Source organism: Balaenoptera physalus, assembly GCF_965194825.1.
Source record: "Balaenoptera physalus genome assembly, chromosome: 4".
NCBI classification, from domain to species: Eukaryota; Metazoa; Chordata; class Mammalia; order Artiodactyla; family Balaenopteridae; genus Balaenoptera; species Balaenoptera physalus.
The window spans coordinates 29,824,839-29,845,417 of NC_138891.1; the positions used below are offsets into that span (position 1 = coordinate 29,824,839).

General features: G+C 36.3%; 1 protein-coding gene across 14 annotated transcripts in view; it reads left to right on the forward strand.

Moving 5' to 3' along the window:
• The window catches only part of LOC309660538 (uncharacterized protein), a 701,196-nt gene that overhangs the window by 608,111 nt on the left and 72,506 nt on the right, over nt 1-20,579 (forward strand). For 12 of the 14 annotated variants that reach the window (XR_014263434.1, XR_014263436.1, XR_014263437.1 and 9 more), the window contains one exon: nt 13,771-13,917. Coding sequence is in view for 4 of the 14 variants with exons in the window: in XM_082461350.1 (XP_082317476.1) it covers nt 13,814-13,917 (104 nt within the window). In the remaining 10 variants the exon portion in view is untranslated. Of the gene's footprint in view, nt 1-6,051; nt 6,191-13,770; nt 13,918-20,579 lie in introns of all 14 variants that reach the window. The other 2 variants (XR_014263435.1, XR_014263441.1) reach the window with 2 other exon arrangements.

Genomic DNA, 20,579 nt, shown 5'->3' on the forward strand with positions numbered 1-20,579 from the left:
GGATAGAGTTTAAGCACCAAATGATGTCAGGGTTCCTGAAGATTTGACAATTACTGCATCAACAAGTTACCACCAGTAAAGGATTTGGATATTAACAGGAAGCCCATTTGGTAAGCTTGTTTCAAGATCATTTTTAATGCTTTTTCATTATATCAGTTATAACTAAACTACTTTATATATGTAATTATGTGGCCCAGTAATCGAGACAATATATTATGAAACTGTGTAAAACAAGTCCTACAGATTTGTACTTCTTCTGGGCTCTGTTAGTATTTAATCGGTTTCTGGCCACCCACTGAGCTGGTCTGGAAGAAGCTGCCTTTTGATCCCTTTTATGAAATGACCTTTGAGGGCAAAAATAGATGAGACTAAACCTTAAAAGGTTTGTTATAAATATTCTGTTTGGCATCATGTATCTTTCCAAAATGCCAGAATAAAACACTTAACTAAAAAGGGTAACTTTAATGTCTTAGACAAACAAGGCTAAGCCCACCACTATAGGCTGCTTGTAATATATGCTGGTCCAATTGGCCACAGAGACCCGCACAATTGCCTTGTCTAGGAGCCAGCAACAAGCGAGGATGAAGAAACTCCTTCCACACTTGATTACAATACCAGAGGTGGTCTTTTGTTATTTTAGTATCCCTTTTGCCCTGTAATCCTCAGTCTTTGCAGTCTGTGTAACCAGCCAATGCTCCCATCTGTCATTAGAAGCAACATATGTACTCAGAAGGGAGGAACAGTTCATATTAATGATGCCAACCTGCTCTGTCCTTCTTTAATCAGAAAAGGCTTATATAAAGCCTGTGTAAAGGGTGCGCAGGTGAAAACAGCTTATGACTGACAAATGTAACGGGTCCCGAGACTACAAAAATATATTTTTTATTACGACTAGATACAAGAACAGTGATTGTGATGAAATGATGTAAGATTTCTCTTGAAAAAATGATGTAAGGAGGATTGATTCCTTCTTTCCATGTTTAAATCTCTGAATCAGATTAGCCGGCCCATTCTCCATCACTTATTCATACAACAAACACTTACTGGTGACTTACTATGTGAGAAGCACAAGTTGCTAAAAATAGAACAAGGGTCTACAACTCTCCACACAGATATATGCTTTATATTCTCACTGTTATAGGTCAAGGTTTCTATAATTCTTACCATGCACAACTATTGAATTTTCTTTGTGTATTTTCATCTTTAACATCTCGCAGAACTGGCTTCTATTTTAGTTTATTTTTGACCAAATGACCTGCTTTTGTTGAAGGAGGGCCTTCAAGACAGAGACCCATGATTGTACCATCTCAGAGAAAAGTGTTATCATCTCAAAGCAATGGTGTTGGGATGTCACGTTGGGATAAAGAAAAGTCTTGTCAGGCAGAAACCTAATGTGATGTTAAAGGGAGAGTAAAGGCCGGAAGTGTTTGAAACGACTTAAAGGTCTGAACAAGGAAATCAGAGGAAAAATGAGGCTGTAAAACAATTTCATCATTCAGCATGTAGATTTATAGATGTTTACTACCTGATCTAAGATGACAGCAACTCCAAGAAAAGTTACACACACAAAAACTTCTCTCCCTCTCAAGATACACCAGAGAGGAAGGCATGTGTAATTGTAGGAATGAACAACAGATTAAGCTGAAGAAGAAATAAAAGTAGAGAACAAGACGGAGGAATTATGAGAACTAGGTAAATGTAAAGATAAAGATAAAAATTCTTATTTAAAACAAGTTAAAACTTTGAAACTATAAAGCACCTATCCATAGAGTGCGGCAAATAAGTCAATTATATGACCTATCCAAAAAAGGCTTTATAATTTCTTTAGGAACACACACACACATGCACACACACAAAGCAAATTTGGAGAAAGCCTATTTAAACTTTATTCCATTTTTAAATTAAAAATGAATAAATGCTAGTTTGCTAACTTCTGGAATGTTAGATTTAATGCATATAAAATTTTAGAAATATCTTAAAACATTATAAATTCTAATCAGTAATAATGCATTTAAATTTTTGAGAAAAGGAAATAATTATGATTTTAATCGGCTAGGTTAAATAACCTACCATAAATAGGTTAACTTAAATTCATTAATATTTTTAATACTAGACATATTATTTATTATCTATTAAATGTCAGAGAGGGACCTTAGTGTATGATTTCTAGTAATAATCTATGATGTCATTATTCTATTTCTATATATATTTACATTTAGTTGAATAATTTGTCACTTAGAAAAGTTAAAGATATACCTAAGCTTTAGTTTCTTGAGACAGTAAACTTATATTCCTCAGAAGATTTAAGTTATCCTCTAAGCATTAATTTATTCAATGTGCTTGATAGGTGGGAAGAAAAGTAGAATGTTAGTAAAAATCAGCACAGGATATTTACAATTTATTATTCTATTTCACAGCAATAGCTATTGCTTGTATTTTAGTGTATGTTCTTTTCTTTCCCCCAATGAACACAATGTCTCTATATTTGTACTTTTAAAATAAAACACACTGTACAATGTGTGCTGTTTGGTAATTTGCTCTTCTACTCAAACTCAATGTATCATAGACATATCTTTCAATTTCAACAAATAAAATAATGGCTGAATATGTTCCATATTTTTAAGTGTACCATAATTACCAACATATTGATGAGCATTATGTTAACCAATTTTCTTCTTTCTAAGCATGGTCTTCTATATACATCTATACACATCCTTAGGCATGTGGGGTCAATGGTGTTCATGTTTAAACATTTTTTACATATTTTTAGAAGTTGCTCAAAAGATTGTACTAATTTATGTATTCATAAGCCATACAGTTTCATTGTCCTGAATTCTGGACAGTAGCAGTTATTTCTATTTTTAATCTTTGCTAATATGATTTTGGAAAAAAGTGACATTTTCCATCAAAATTTCTAATTTGTATTTTTAACTAGTGGAGAGATTGAACTTTTCTTTAATCAGAAATTTATTAGTGCATTATAATCCTTCTTTTGTACGGTTTCTTCAATTCTATCTCTTTTTTAATTGAAGTAAAGTTGATTTACAATATCACATTAGTTTCAGGTGTACAACAACTAGGTCCTTTTTTCCACTGAGGTGTTTCTCTAGTTTTTGTTGATCTGCAAGAACCTTTATATATTAGTAATTTTGTCCTCATATATTTCAAGTGTCTTTCCCCAGTTCAGCATACAAAATGAAAAAAATTTAAATATTTGTTATGCAGTGAACAAAATACGTCCAACCACAGGACAATAGGGAAATTCTTATTTTTCACTTTAAATTCAAGTGGAAGAAAAAAATGTCAAGGAAGCTGTTTCTGTATTCTCTTTTAAAATAGATTTCTGTAACAATTTGAGCTAATTTATCATTTCCAAGATGCTTACCCACTTGAGAGTGTTTGAAACCCAGTATTAACTAAATTACTTATGCCATTGTCAAATAATAAACTGTTTAAAATATTAGATATCTTTGAAAAATTAGAGAAACAAAAGATATAGACTAAATATATATTCTAAAGATATAGACTAAATATATATTCTATATATAGAATTTAATCTCTGAAAGACTTAATTGTTAATATCATACTATGACTTATTTGATTTTAGATACAGAATGAAAATCCTCATCCTTAGAGATCAACCCACAGGTAGGAATGGCGATCAGCTGTCCTTTCCCCAGGACACCAATTACCCATATCAGTTAGATCGTTGACATCTGTGTAGTTCCTGTGCAGAATTTTACTTCTTTCAATGAACGAGGTCTTTCCATTCTGTTTTTATTTGCTGACAGCAGAAAATATGTCTACAGTTCATTCACATAATGAATGGGGTGGGAAATTAATTCTATGGGGACTAAGATTGTTTGGTTTGTCATGAGACCTACTCAGCATTTATGGCTTTTTCCCTTTTGTGCTATTCCAGTACACTGTTAAAAGATTGTGCCATAAATCCGAAAGCATGTTTTACAAAGTTCATATCTGCATTTCCTACCTTTCATATTAATAGGAGTGTATCTTTAAAGTGAGTAAATTGAGAAAGTGGCTGAAACTATAGTTTATAAAAGAAGATTAGTGGGTTTAATATGCACTGGAGAGTAAAAGAAAAATCTTATTACTGTATGGAGAAATTACCTCATAAAGAAGCTAATACAACAGGCTAGGGAGTAATTTTTAACAAGGTTTTTACGATGCACAAGTGTAGGCAAGTTAATGAACTTATCTTTCTAGTTATTTTCAGATTGTAACAATGCTAGCCTTTTCTAGTTCTTGTGTTTTAAAAAGTAAAATACATTTAATCACCTACAATAAAACTAATTCATTACTTTAATAAATCAAGTACAATCTTACACGGTATACTTAAATGTTGTGGCAGTAATGCTGGAAACCAGATCAGGTGCTAATGTTTATCATGAAATAGAGCAAAAGGTAAGCAGGAAGCTTATTTATTATTTAAATTAGTGTCTCATTTTGACAGTGCACAGTCATTTTGGGAAGATTTGACTCCCTTTCCAGCTATTGGATGCAGGAAGTAGAGACAAAACATGAGGAAATACTTTGTTTTAGTAATCACACACTGCTTTGCAGCATGACCATTTTCTCTTTGAAATTCACACAAACAATTCTGAAGAATTGTACATTCAACAGACAAACAACTTGGGGAGGAATCAGTAACTCCAGAATGTCCATCTGCCAACATCTTGCATGGAACAGTTAGGGATTATTTAGGAAGAGCATGTCTGCATTTTTTCTGCTCAACGACAAAAGACAAACTACCGAATCTTCACACTAATTGCTAAGAAGCTTCCTATCCTGAAAAAGTGATGAATTTGTAAAAATAAAGTGAAGAAAAAGGTAAATGGATAAAGAAATGGTCAGAAAAATAAATCTCTTTGTAATATCTAACCTATATCAGATTTATGATAACAGGTTCACCATCCATCCCTCCAAATTATAGTACATAACGTACACACACACACACTAACATCTTATTTTAATTTTTACTTTTCTTCAACATTGGGATACCAAAGAAAATCATTTGAATTAGAACGACCAGTGTAAAATCCTGCATATGTGCCATGTTAGAACCAGTACTAGACTTAGATGAAATGCTCTGTCTTAGAGATACTAGGTGCCCAGTCTCTCCTGATTTTATCATCTTAATAACACAGCCTTTCACAGAACCATTTAGGGTCCCTGTGCCCTGCAGCCAAACACTGGTTTTTAGGGTCCCTTGCAGTAACTCTGCTGAATGTCACTCTGTCTGCTGGACATTTCTTATCTCCTTTCACTATCCACCTGTCTCCAATCAATATTTTTCTGTCTTATACTACTCTCTTGGCACTTTCTCTGATAAATCACAGAGGATCATATTGAGTTTAAGTAATTCAAGCTGAAGTGTTAGACTGATAGATTACCATTTATAGATAGTAAAATGCCTATTTCTTTATAGTACTATTGTATGATACTGATCACAGTAAATTCAGGCATAATAGCAGCCTAGTGGTGAAGGTACCATATTTTCACCAATGTTACTTAAGGTGTCCTTAAATTACCACATACAAGTAGCTGCCTACTCTCAGTTTTGGGGAAGTTGACTTTGCCTGGTAATTAATGTTACATAATAATGAAATATACCTGTGTTTAAAAATGTTGTTTGCTGCACACAAAGTAATTTATAAAGTACTTTGTATAGCTGAATATATATTGCTGTATATGTATATATAAACATGTATGTGCCTATGTTTGGAATAAACACAGGTAGAGCAGGAACGAACACACTTAACTGCACCTAAGAATTCACTGAATTTATTCTGCCTAAGGATTGGTTTCTGAGTTGCAGAAATTAGATGTCTTACATGATATCCAAATGATGGCAACCCCACCAACCCAGTTTTCAAAGGTAATAAACTGGTACAAGGGTAGAATTTCTTGATGCCTAACTATTATTGTTATGATGAAATAATGTGTTTTTCCATACTGAGGGATTTTACAACCAAAGTAATTCTAGGTTGTTGGGAAGATTTTGATAGATTATATGTGTTTCCTTCCAAGGTCTTGGAAGATCAGTCAATGGTGGGAAAAGTGTCACAACAACCTAGAAGGCAATCTGGAATGCTTGATCTCACTCTGGAGATTTGGTTGGATTGTTGAATAGAATTCCACAGTCAGCATTGAACTGAAATCTTTATATGTAATGTTCATATTTATGCTCTAAACTCTTTATTTTTTTTCTTTGTCTCCCTGGGTTACTCCTCTCCAAATCATCAAGACCATTGTCCTCGTGGTTGTCCTTGTGTTTTAAGGGAATGGATACCTCTGAGAAGTTCTTTCTACTAAGCCAGACTCAGAAAACTCCTCATAAGAGATAAGATGTGTACAATGGGATAACAGAAAGAAAGCAGACAGAAAACTGAAGTGTGAGTAGGTGTGTGCTCCAGACCTGACCATCTGGGAGTGGAGATGGAATTGGTCACTGTGGTTTTGGCAGTGAAGGTTGGGCTGGGAGAGATCTCAGGCAGAACAGATAAGGGCACTGGGTGGTGAGATTTGATAGAGACAGTGTGTAGCCATGTGGCTGGGGGCACTGTCTAAATTCCCCAGAAATCAGAGAGGTGACCTGTTGGCAGATGTCTAAATGCCTAATGCAATAGGTGGATTTTCTCAGGAAAAAGTTTAATTGTTACATAAAATAAATAACTTTCATTGTTTTTTCTCTTAATTCAAAAGAAATTAGTTTCTGAATTTGGGGTGTTTAGGCTTTTACTTCCTTTCCTTTCCCTGCCTTCCTGCTTTCCCACATTCCTTCCTTCATCCCCACTCCATCCTTCCATCCCTCTTTCTTTTCCTTCCTCCCTTTTTCTTTCTCCCTCTCTTTTTCTTCCATCCTTCCTTCCTTCCTCCCTTCCTTCCTTCCTTTTTTTTTCTTCCCTTCTTTTTCTTTCTTTCTCTCTTTCTTTCAATTACAAGCACTACCACTGCTGCTTAGGATGCATTCTAGAAAAATAATTTCTGAATCAAAATACATTTTAAAAATCAAAGGCTTTTAATTAAAAAAATGTCCTTCACAAATATTCTAACAACTTTCCCTCCCTCCAACAATACATGAGTCCCTGTTTCTCCATCCCCTCATCTACAGTGGATATTATCATTTAATAGTACTTTTGATAATTTGATTAAGTATAAGCTTAGTATCAGAAATAGTACTCATCAAAACTCAGTATTTCTCAGAAAATGGACTAAAATTTCCCATGATGAATTACAAGAGTGGCAAAGATCTTTCTGAGGAATAATTTTAATTCTATTTCCTTGAATCATCCCTTTTTACTGGGATAGTTCAGGAAGATTCTCTTTTTCTCTCTGTGACAGAAATCTCAATATGATAATTTTAATGTTCTGGTTCTCTAGTCATTACAAAATTCCTAATCTATGGTCACATTCTGGTTTTGAAACTAATGAATTGGTTTTAGGGATTTCTTTTTCTTTTATGCCTTTTCCATCAGAGGCCCCCGACTTTTTGTTGTCCTTTCTTTTCTAGATGGTGTTCTATGGGCAGTGAATTTAAAAGTTGGTCTCAAGTGCAACTGGTTGTAAGGACTGGGGTCAACTGATGTTCCTCATTTGTGATTGTCTACAAAGATAGCCAATATCTCAGAGGTAGTCCCCTTGAAGTAATGACATTCAGGGCTAAACTGCACACATGCCTATATATAAGTATGTGTGTTTCTGTTGAGAGTGGGGGGTGAAGAAATAGTGAATAAGTGAAGAAATGATTCTGTAAATGAAAGATTCAATGTGAAGTGTTTTTTTCCTGAAAAGATTATGTTATTACTTTATTTGTGATATAAGGAAAAATAATAAGCACAAAAACTCACCCATGACATGTTCCCAGTCTTTGGAAATGTGATTTTAACAGATTCCATAGTTTCATCATCTAGTCCTGCTTAACAAATATGTCCTGTCTGTCCTTTGCTTCTCCACCCCTACAAAGTCCACATCATTCTCTTTGTCCAAAAGCTCAGTTAGGAGCCTGCTGAACATGTGGTACATGTTACCTACCTTGTTTTGTTAATGTATTCCACATGTCCCCGGCCTATTTTATGAAATAGTTTCCTTATCTATTCTATTTGTCTTTATTTCTTACTGTTCTGAATACAGCCATTCTCTTTCATGTTATTTGCCACTGAGAATATTTAATATAAATGTTTTCCATTCATAAATTTACTTTACATATAAATAATGATGCTTTCAATATAGTTCAGGACCACAGAGGGCTAATCCTCCCTAAACCATATGGTCTGAATATTTGAACTTAAAATATAGGCTTTAAAGACAAGTATTCAATCGGCAGGGAAACAGTCTATTTAAAATCTGTTACTCATAGAGACATCAAGAAACATCACACATTCTCATTTGCTATTAGCTGTTTGTTATTAGGAAAACCTTTTACATGGATAATCAACCATGTGAGAATTACAAAGCACTTCACTAATCCATTTATGAAGCAGATCTGCCTAGAGTGACTCGGGACAGGAGGCAAATAGAGTTTGTACACTAACATGGAGACACCAGCCCTTGACTGTAATACAGACTGGAGCACACCTTCATCTGATAAATGAATGAGTCATGCTAATCCAGATGTGCTGTTGATTCATTATCTGGCCTGGAACATAATGCACCCTCTTAAGATGTGAGAAGGGGAGAAGGAAAGGACTAAACACTCTCCCTCCACACCCTTCCTGAACTCAGAGGTTTATATCTAAATTAAGGCCAAGAATCACTCAGCCAGAGCTGTCAGCCTCCATGGTCACTGACCTAGCAGCTTTCCATAACGCTGAGAAATCTGTCATTCAAATGCAGCTGTAGAGCATCTGCACATGGGCAGGGTTGGCCTTGCCGGGCTCAGGACTGGTCACGTGAATGTGTTTGCATTTCTGTGTTTTTCTCCAATTCCCGGGAAATACCTGCCCCCTTTCCACTCCCTGTGGCCCAAGGTAAAGCACAGAAAGAGTTCTGGCCCAGGAATTAGACAGGGCCCGGAGTAGCCTTGGATCTGAGATGAACTGAAGGAAACTCACTTTACTGTTTCATTTTCTACAACAGCTAAGTGCACAATAATTCTTATTTTGCCTTTATTCATAAGAATAATGTAAGGATAAAATTATACAGTAGGCATAAAGATATTTTGGAAGTTTAAGTGTTCTTCAACTTTGTGCTTTTCTCTATGTACATTTTTCTGCAGTAAATATGTATTTACTTTTTACTATAAAAGAACCAATACATCCTATTTTTAAAAAAAATTCTACCTACATATGGTATGAGCATATTCTAAAGAATGTATACTGGAAAATTAAAATAGCAGTACTTAATGGTGGCAGGAAAGTGCAACTTGGTTGCAAATATACATAGATTAGAATTCCAGCATGAGTTTATTTTAAAGATTCATGAAATTAATCAGGGCAAACATATACTTTCTAAATCCTTACTACATACTGAAAACAATCCAACATAATAAATAGTGTTAGCCCATAATACAGAAGCTTGCCTGTTTCCTCACCTCAGTGTTATTGATGACTCAATGTAACAATGAGACAATTGGGAATTTGGGAGTCCAAGGAAGCTCTTCAGCAAGCTTCTTCTTTGTGATGATGAACACTTTACCAAGCAGAGTAACAGGATCCTGGTACCTATGTAATTTAGGGGGTGCTTGTGTAATTCTTGTTCAGGCTTGTAAAAAAAGAGTAAGAACAGAAAGTAGGAGCTGTCTCTCTCTTCTGAGAACTTGCTTTCCAGCCCTATGAATAGTTAATTCCCTTCATTAGTTGATCTCCAGCTCTGTCCTGGCCATCATCACACCAGTCCTTGCCTTAAATCGTGCACGAGATGATTCTATTTGCATATCTTGCCTTCCTTACACTCAACATTTCCAAATTCAGATAGCTATCACATCTGGAAAGGATATCCTTATATTAGTAGAAGTGTAGACACTTGAAAATAATTATCGACGTCGTAAGAGAAATTACAGGAAACTAGTCGCTGTTGGAAAGCATACATTGGAGGAGAAAGAACCTGTCTTCCTCTGGCCAACACGACCTTATTTAAGTGACATGTTGGTTACATTTCTAATGATATGTTAAATTGGCCTTAAGTAACCAGGTCACAAGGTTAGTAGAAGGTAGCATTAGTTGGAGAAGAGTTTTGAATCTCCTGAAATGATCATCTCCTTCCTCTCCCCTACAGGCAGTCAACAAAATGCATATGTTTATTATGTGATTTTTTTTTAATGTAGAATTTTAAAAATTGTTTATGTATTTTAACCTCATTTCTGGGCCTATGGTCTCTTCACATTTTTACTTCAAGACTTACCTCAAATTCTGTTCATTTCTGAGGTTAAAAATACCTTAGGTCTTGATGGCATTGGAATCAACAAAGGATGTTTCACTTCATAGAGCCCCTAAACTTTTCCCTTCTACAAAGTAAATGGAGAGGTGGGTATGACTTTCTCTTGAGATGCAGGGAAGAGATTAGTTTGGGAGTGAAACAAATAATAAGAGTAATACCACAAGCAATGCTGAAAAATACATTTTATTACTTAAAAGTCACCTTGAATTTTAGGTAGTGACAGAAAGTATGTTAATTTCTCAGTCTTCAAATCAGGACTCCAGCACCTAACCCTAAATTTGCTAGGAAACTTGAAACAAAATATCTAATACCTGTTCCCATTTCCTGTAACACTTCTATCCACCATGGTTCAAAACATCAGCAAAATTTTTGATTTACATTTATTTCCCTCTGTAACCAGTCAGTCATCAAAGTAGTTTTGATTTTCCCTTTTTAGAATGACTGGCTATCTGTTCTTCATCCTTCATTGACATTGATACATCATTCCAGACTAAACCCTTCTCACTTCAAATATCAATTACTGAAACATTCTATTTGATTAAATAGCCATGTGATGGTATAACATGTCGATAGACCATTGCTCTTCCATGGAATAGAAATACCAAAAATAATTACAGATAATTAAAGTAATAATAATAATGTAATTATGACAGAGAAGCTGAAACAAAGGAAATATTTCAAAATAAAACTACTGATTTCAACATCTGTAATGTTTTCCAGTATATGAATGGGCTATCTTACAAAAACTGAGATTGATTGTTTTCAGAGTAGTCCAGAAGGTGGTACATTTAGGCGTTTTTTATATCAATTATGATAAATGTTTCTGATCATTTAGGGTCAATTTGGACAGAGCCTTGTAGTCTTGTTTATTCAATATACTTCATTTGTTGTAAACATCAACACTACTACTAATAATAGTATTAATGAAATACAGTCTATTAATTGGGACGCCTCTATTCAATTTCAGTTATTTTATCATCTCTTTTTATACTGCCTTAGTGCTGCCATTTTACCATCAGAATGGAAGTAAGTGTGTGCATGCTTTTGAAGGAAGTACAGTATTTAGTTTTGTTTTTTGTTGGTAGTTTTAGCAAAAGGTAGAGCTAGGAGAAGATGAAGAAATAGATAACAAAAATAAACATGCTTGTTAAGGAGATGTTAAGTGAATTCCTATGAAATTGGGTATTGACTATATTACCAAAAGAAGGGAGAGCATTTGATAATTATAAATTATTATTTTTCTTTTGCTTTTTCTAAAAATAAAACTTCACTGTAGTCAGTTATGCATCCATCTGCCTGGGAGCACATTTGTGTAGAGATTAGATACATTACAGAAGTCACTGAGAAAAAAGAAATGCAAAATAGGATTACACATCAAGACAGTAACTTCATAAACCAGGCTATCGCCTTGAAAGAGGATTTTCCAAATTCTTTCTTCTCCCATTTAGCATATCAAAAGCCGAGCACTGAGCTCCTGGAATTTTTTGGTACAGAAAAAGTTCTCTTTAGGCTCCAGACAGCAAAGCCAGTAGGCTTACTGTTGCTGAGCAGAATTCTATGGTTTAGGATAACTTAAAGAACTTGTCTACCTGGGAGAAAATGGGAAGCAGAGGGGGAAGGAAAAGAGAGTCAGGCAGCCATGTATCTGGGGCTTTGGTCCAGAGGAGAAAGGCATGCTAAATAAGGCAGGATCAACTCAATGGCAGAAGGCAATCTGGAAGAAATCCCAGCTTATTCAATCTTATGCAAAGGAAATATTACTGTCATTTTTTTGTTTATGTCAATATTATCATACCGTGGATTGTATAAGATGTGTATATGGACTTTAGTACCTAGTATAGTCCCTAATATATGATAGATACTAAAAAAAAGTTTGATGAATTAAGGAACGATTAGATAATCTCACATTGGGACACTATTTTCCTTATATATTTCAGGTACTTTTCCTAAATCATCAAAGAGAAGAACATAATGCATCCTTTTATTATGTTGACTTGGTAACATGTGCTCTCAGAACAAAAAAATTACAGTATAAACAGTATTTATAGATCAGTTATGAAAAATAAATGTGTTGAAAATACAAGTTTTAAAAATAAATATTCTATAGGGAATTTTGAAAATTATTTTGGGGGAAACGAGAGGACCCTTTTCAAAGGCAGGAAGTACCTGAAGCAAAAGCCACGCTCAACATTTTGTTACGGTTCTCAACTGATGCCAGTTTCCAAGCTCAGGCATTCATATCATTGCCCAAGACTGTGAGCATGGAGAATTCCATGATCCCCAGTGAGCACTGTATATGTGTCTCATGAGCCCTTAGTGATAACCAGCTTCCTAAAGTGAGGGAAGAGGACAGACCAGAGCAGAACTATAATGCAATTCAGTGGTGCTTGTACTATAAGAATAAAAAATTTTAAAAAATGAAAAAGAAAAAATACCATCACAGAGATTTTTGGGGGTTTCACTTAACTATAATCTAAGAGACAATACTGATAGCAAGAGTGCCCTTTGCCTACAAGTTTGCTTTGTTTTCTTTCTCCTGTCCCCTGCCTCCATCTTTTCCCTAGTTCTGATGCAATAGGACACGGGCAGCAAGTGATACAGGGGACTGCCCTGCAAACTGAAGTCAGGCTAGAACGGAACGAAGTGTTAGAGGTTTCTCTTTAAAATTCATCAGACATTCACACCCAACTTTAGAAATCAATGATCAGTGCATGCAGTACTTCAATCATGGAAGTGAGGAAATGCATTAATGGGTGTCAGAAAACAGGTTAAGAGGGCTCACCCCAGGGCCAACGGTCCTGTGAAATGGCAGAATTCAACTGTGAAAGAGTTCTTGGAGAGTCATGGTGTCTGCTTCTAAATAGTTTTCACTGCAAACTACCGCATAAAATATTTGCCCTTCATTACTGATCCCTCAATTCCTAATATGTTATTATTGTTGTCATTTCATTATTATTCTTTGTGACAGTCCTAGACATCAGCTATTGAAATAAAGGAAAATTTGGATTTCGATTGTTTTTCATTTAAGTTCAAGGCTTCATTAATAGTTGGAAAGGTATAAATTGTGTTGGAATAAATGGAATAGATTTAAGACAAGGCATGTTAAATTTAAATCATGTATAGGTTTTCATACAGAAGAGAGAGAATTTGGGGGTTAGGGAGAGCTATGAGAAAAGTACAGGCACCAAGTAAATTCCAGAGGCCATAACATGAAGGCATGGTCTGATCCCTGCCCACTTCTCAATTTTTATCTCCTCCCATGTAGGGCTGGCTTCATGGGCCTGTGACACACAGGACCTCATGCTTGATTTAATGCTTCATTGTTGCCATTCTGAAACTCTTAATTTTGCCTTTGAATTTGTGTTTTGTAAGTGAAGTCCAATGAGACAACGGAGCACGCCCACAAACAGAAGGAATGAGTGTCATGTGTGGGCCCACCGTTCCTCTATGCCCCAGTTCGCTACGCCCTATCAGCACAAAATTCCACTGGATTCACGAGTATGTCAAAGCAACTACAAGGTAAGTGTGCTGTATATATATATATATGGGTAAGAGGATGGTGCTGACAGCCCCCAGAGGCCATCTTCCAGTGCAGAAAGAAGGCAATAGCATCCTAAGAAACACAAAGGATCAAGCAATCCTATCATGTCCTTTCTTACTCTTACTTCCCTTATTAGCTGATCACTTACACTGAAAGGGATGGTAGGGATGGGAAGGGAAAGAGAGCAGCCCATAGTCCCTTTTCCACTTCCTCCTTCCTCCTTATCCATCAGTAAACTGAAGGTGGAGGGTGTTGGTAGAATGTGTTTGTATCAGATGTGAAATAAAAACAGTGGAGTTAGTTTTGTGCAGCATTTTTCTCTTTTGGTAAGAATGAAATACATATGTACGTACGAGCTATGAAACACAAATCGTGCAATTCCGGTGATTCTGCATATGAGGTAAATGTTCTTATATTCACACTTAAAAGTGGCATTGCCCAATATAAAGATAAATGGAAAACATTATGGAAATGATTTAAAATTTTAACTTTTTTTATTTTTTAGACTTAGAATGATATTCAATAACACGTAAAACAAAACAAAACAAAACAAAAATCCACTGTGACAAATCAAAAGAGACAGTGGAACAAAGGAAAAGATCTTATATTTTAGGAACTTTAATGACACATTTTTCTGCTTTTTGAACAAGGGGCCACATGTTCATTTTGTACTGGGTCCTGTAAATCATGTAGTTTACTGTGCTTCCACTCTCCCCTTTGACCACATGAAATCGTTCTTGTTTCCAATCTCAGTGGTTCTTTCCCATCTCCAGTCCCTCCAGCGAACTCATCCCTCTGCTTGGACCACTGTCCTCCCTGCCTTCCACCTGGTTTGGCTTCCTTCCCATCTGAGTGAAATGTCACATTGCTCTCCATCACTGCTCCCTCCTTGTCTCTTAGCACTTATTAGTTATAATTAATTATTCAGTAATTCTTTTCTTTAAAATTTTTATTGAGGTATAATTGATTAACAATGTTGTGTTGGTTTCAGGTGTACAGCACAGTGAATCAGTTATACATATACATATATACACTCTTTTTTAGATTCTTTTCCCATATAGGCCATTACAGAGTATTGAGAAGAGTTCCCTGTGTCATACAGTAGGTCCTTATTATCTTTTTTTTTTTTAATTTATTTATTTATGGTTGTGTTGGGTCTTCGTTTCTGTGCGAGGGCTTTCTCTAGTTGTGGCAAGCGGGGGCCACTCTTCATCGTGGTGCGCAGGCCCCTCACTGTCACGGGCTCTCTTGTTGCGGAGCACAGGCTCCAGATGCGCAGGCTCAGCAATTGTGGCTCACGGGCCTAGTTGCTCCGCAGCATGTGGGATCTTCCTAGACCAGGGCTTGAACCCGTGTCCCCTGCATTAGCAGGCAGACTCTCAACCACTGCACCACCAGGGAAGCCCCTAGTTATCTATTTTATATATAGTAGTGTGTATATGTCAAGCCCAACATTCCAATTTGTCCCTCTCCCCAACCCCCCGGTAATGATAAGTTTCTTTTCTACCTCTGTATTCAGTAATTCTTTAATCTACTTTTCAAAAAAAAAAATCATCTTCCCAATGACATTGTAAGCTCCCAAGGGAAAGGGACTACTATTTATTCACTAAGTGGACTCAGTCTGGACAGGGTAACAGCCAATCAATATTTGTTGAATGAATAATGGAATTTGAGTTGAAGGAACTTTGCACCCAGATAATGAGAAATGTAAGGTATCTTCCTAGAGAAATGTTATTTCACAGCTTGAATGTCTTTCAGAAGAGATGCCAAATAAAGGACGGGATGCTCAGTTAAATGTAAATTTATGTTTGCTAAATCCCGTATCTCATTCTGTGTTTTTATCTAAATCTGTAAACCTTACCCTAAGAAACAGTTGTACAAAGACTTGAGTCTTTAAATCAAGTGTGAGTATGATAATAGCAGAGTGTAGTAGTTTGAACTTTATCTCAGTTATGAACCCAGTTAGAGATCTGATAAGAGCTATAAGTTATTTCCCCGCCCCCAGGAAAATGCATATAATCATATGCATTTACCTTCCTGGGGGAAGGCTTATAAGCTCTCTGAAGCCCATCCTTGAGTCTTCCTGCTCTCACCGTCCCACATCTAATTGATCTTCAAATCTCCCAAATATACTCAAATCTATGCTCTTGTTCCTGTTCCCAGGGCCACTTAGTTCAAAGCCATCATTTGTCATTAGGATTGTACAGTGGCTTCTCAACTGGTCCTTCCTTTTGTCTTTATCGCCTTTAATTCGATTTCACGTAGCCTCTAAACTAGAGTTTTCTCCCTAAAACACGTTTCATTATCCCTCTCCCCTATTTAATATCCTTGCAGTATCCCTGAAAACGTCTTTACAATGGTATAGGAAATTTTGCCTACCTGGTGATGTTTAAAAAGGATTAAAGAAGACAATTCAGGTGATACAAACAAAACTTATTTAACACTTCACGAAGTGGACAGTCTCCTTTCGGAGAACTGCAAAATGGGGTGGAAGGCAAAAAGCTTTTATTGGATAAAGAATAAAGAACAACGAAGAGGCAAATAGAAAATATCTGATTGTCTGGGGCTACGTAGTCCATCTTGTTTGGAAATAAAGTATGGAGCCCAGTGTGGACTTGACGTTTGGGGATTGGCTGATTGCATATCCTGTGTTTCTGGTCAAGTGAAATGTACAGGGACACGAAAGTTATCTAAGTTTCAGTTTACATTACTGACCTGCACCCAGGACAAGAGCAGCTCCACCTTGGGCCTAGCAAGCTCCTCCCCTTCCATTTTGTTAGTACTGGATTATTTGTAGTTTCTCAGTTCTACTGTGCTGTTTATAACTCTGTTTGGTGTACTTACTGTTCCCTAGGCCTAGAATGTACTCTTACCCTATTGCATGTGTAGGGAAAGAAAAAGTTTTCCTTGACTTTCTTAGGGTCCATGGCTGGGTCTGAAAATCAGACCGACAAAGATTCACAGGAGAAAGGTGTACAGATTTACTTAATATAAATTTTATGTGACATGGAAGATTTCATAAGGAACTGAAGACCTGAAGAGATAGTTAAGATTGAGTATTGTCATGCTAGGTTTGATGACAAGTGAGCAATCATGTAGAAATTTGATAGGTTAAGGAGTATAAGGTAAGGGTAGTAAACTGGGGAGAAATTTAACAAGGCCTATTTGTTAGGATTCTTCTCAGCATCTCTTTGTCTTTGGAGATGAAGACACTCCTTTCTTCCAGGTAGAGAGAGTGCCCCTCTCACATAAGAGCTTTATGACCTGTTTCAGATGAGAAGGATGGTATGAAGGTCAAAGTGACTTTCCTGCTTTTACTATTTTCGCAAACTCCTTCCAATTGAAAAATTTTATATGCCAAGGTGTCATATTTGGGAGTAGTGTGTCCTGAACACCATCAGTCAGCCAAGCAGAAGTTCTTCTGTGAAGCCTCGCCTGAATTTCCTCCCCATCCTTACCCCCACCTAAGGCCGACTTGACAACTCTTAGGTCCCCTGTTTCTCATAAATACACCACCAATAAAGTATTGACAAATGAGTAAATAAATGCTTATATGTATTTAATAATTATTGTCATATCATACACACACACACACACACACACACACACACACACACACACACATACACCAAATCAAACTGTCAACAAATCAAAAAGCAAAGGGAAGATTACAGAGGTATTTATGGTGGGTCATGGTGGCCCATTATGGATTTATTTTAGTAAGAAACACCACAACAAGAACAGTATTAGCAATTCTTAGTGTTTTGCTAAGCCCTAAGCTTATTAATATCTGAGAAGGTGTGACAATTATGACCCATGTGATTTCCTCATGTGAAAATGAATAAGTAAATATAATTTCAGAGAACAAAGTGACAATTTTTATAAAGTAGGAAGGAAATCATTAGGCAAATACATATTTTTCTTTTTTGTTGTTTTCTACACATGAAATTCCACATGATACATGCTAATCTACTAAAAATGGTTCTATTCGGCTTATCACACAAAATAAATATAACTCAAACAAATTAAAACTATTTGTAAAGCCAGTTATTTTTATCCATGGTGGGGTTCATGAAGTATGAATGGAATGACATTCTATCAATATTGCCTGTCTTGTTTAGGAAGACTGTTCATTTGGCAAAGCTGTAAATTTCTGCCACAAGGGATATGTATTTTTTTCTAATTAAAAATTGTCTTAGTACATAAATTATGACTTTATTCTTTTTACAAAATTCAAACAACACATATGTACATAAAGTTAACTGTGAGCCATCATCCATTGGTGGAATCACCTCCACCCTCACTTTGTAATCCCCTCCCAAGAGGTAACCACTGCTAGCATTGTGCTGTCTGACTTCAAGTCCTTCTTCTGTTTTAGGTAGACATCTCTGTGTCTCTAAATATAGTTTTGTTTTGTTTTTTTACACAAAATTAAACCGTACACATCTATCTGTAAAATTCTCAATGAAATCTGTAATGAACATGTAGGACCTTACATTTAGAGGATACTCTCTCCTTTTCTGGTTAAAACAATGTAATTGTCTGTTGGAGAACTCACTCTTTTTTCCTTGCTGCCCCCATGCTCTGGGTAGGATTGACCCAGCCATGCTTCCTGGGTGGACCCTGATTGGTTTATCTAATCAGCAGTTCCTCCTCCGGGCCACAGTGACTGGCTTCTGGTTGGGCTCTAAACCTATCTGAGCCAATGAGAAAGGGGTGACATGGTTGAGAATTGCAAGAAGCTGTAATAGATGCTTTGTAAAGTCGAAGGGTAAGATCTTTCTCCAGGCTAGACTTGATATTTTTCTTTAAAAATAAGCAACAAGGCAGAAATTTCAGGGCATCATTGTTCTAATAGACCAGTGAAAGTGTTACATGGCTGCCCAATATTGCCTGTTTGAAATAATACTACAACACTAAGATGTTATACTCTAGGTACAGTGTGTCACCTGTGAGAGTTCCTATTTTTTTAGTATTTGCAAGCAGGACTCACTACCCCTTGTCCCCAACACTCATGCATACTTTTTGGCAGGCAGACTGGGCTTCTACTTCAAAGGAAGAGGGATATTTTAGCTCTCTCATAATGCCTTTTAAGTTAAAAATGATTGGCAGTGATGACATCCAATCAAAACTTCATTATCCAATTTGAGATGGTTTTAATGAGTCAGGTCTTTTGACCAATATTAAACAGCAAGTTAAGACTATTAGTAGATAAATATTTCCCATAAGAATTACATCTTTGATTTATTACAAGCTTATGAATTGATTTTTCTTCCACAAGTTTATCTACAGATCTTAGAGTGACTTTCTTGAGAGTCACATTTTCTCCTCACCTTTTAATCTAGAGAGAAGAAAAACATTATTAATATATGGAGGGTATAAAGGAAACTTCAGGCCTGTAAAGAATATGACCAAGTGTTTCTCAGAAAAGATAGAAAAGCCAGCTTCTTCCATGAGAACGACCAGAAGGAATTCTCTTTCTATTGGAAATGATCAAGGAGAGGGAGGATGTAGTCTCATTGCTCTTGAGAAATCCTACCCCATCACCCATCTGGCTTTAAAAACTTTTTCTTTACTTAAGTAATTTGAAATGAGTTTTTATCAGTTGCGTCTGGGTCCTGACTAATAGAGACCCTGTGATATAAAGATAAGGCATGATTTCTTATCCTCAAGGAGTTTATAGTATGATAACAGAGACAGATACTGGAGTAGAGGACCGTGACTGCTATTTTGACCTTTGTAACATTACGTAGCCAAATCTGGAATCTAATGAATAGAGGTAACATTTGAGCAGTACCTGAAATAAGTGAGGAATCATGAGGGTTTATGGATAAAAAGCATCCTTGTTATGAGAATAGCACAAGCAAAGGCCCTGAAGTAAATCATGCTTGGCATGTTCCAGTTACAGCAAGGACTCCAGTGTGAAAGGAATAAGCAAAAAGTAGAATGTTGGTCACTGAAGTCAAGACAATTACAGGGGACCAAATCACCTCAGGGCTTGTAATCCATTGTAAGTACTCCAGATTTTACTCCAAGTGACACCAGAAGGCACCGGGGGCTTTTGAGCCATGAGTAACATGATCTAATTTGTGTTTTGCAAGGTTATTCTGGCAGTAATGTGGAGAATATCTGTGGAGGCAAGAATGGAAATAGTGAGACCAGTTCAGAGGCTATACCAACACTCCAGTGAGTCATAATGTGTCTCGAACAAGGGACGGGAGCTAGAGATGGTGAAATTTAAACTTTTTAAAAAAAGAGTCGTAAGATTTGCTCAGGATTTGGTATTAACAAAGAGAGGAGGTAAGAAAAACACTAAGAGTTTTGGTTTGGGTTGTGGAAAAATGGAGGTACCATTTATGGAGATGGGAAGTCGGTAAGAAGGCAGTTTTGGGAGCTTGGAAATGAAGAGCTTGAGTTTGGACATATTGCATTTGAGATGCCTAGTAGACAACCAAATAGAGATGAGAGTAGGCAGTTAAAAAAAAAAAAAGTCTGCAGTTTGAGAAGGGTCTGGGCTGCTGAGATACGTTTGAGATATATTAACATATAGATGGGATTAAAAGGCATGAGACATCTGAGATGACCAAGAGACAGAGCGTAGACAGTGAAGAAAAGAGTTCTGGGGATAGAGCCTTGGGGC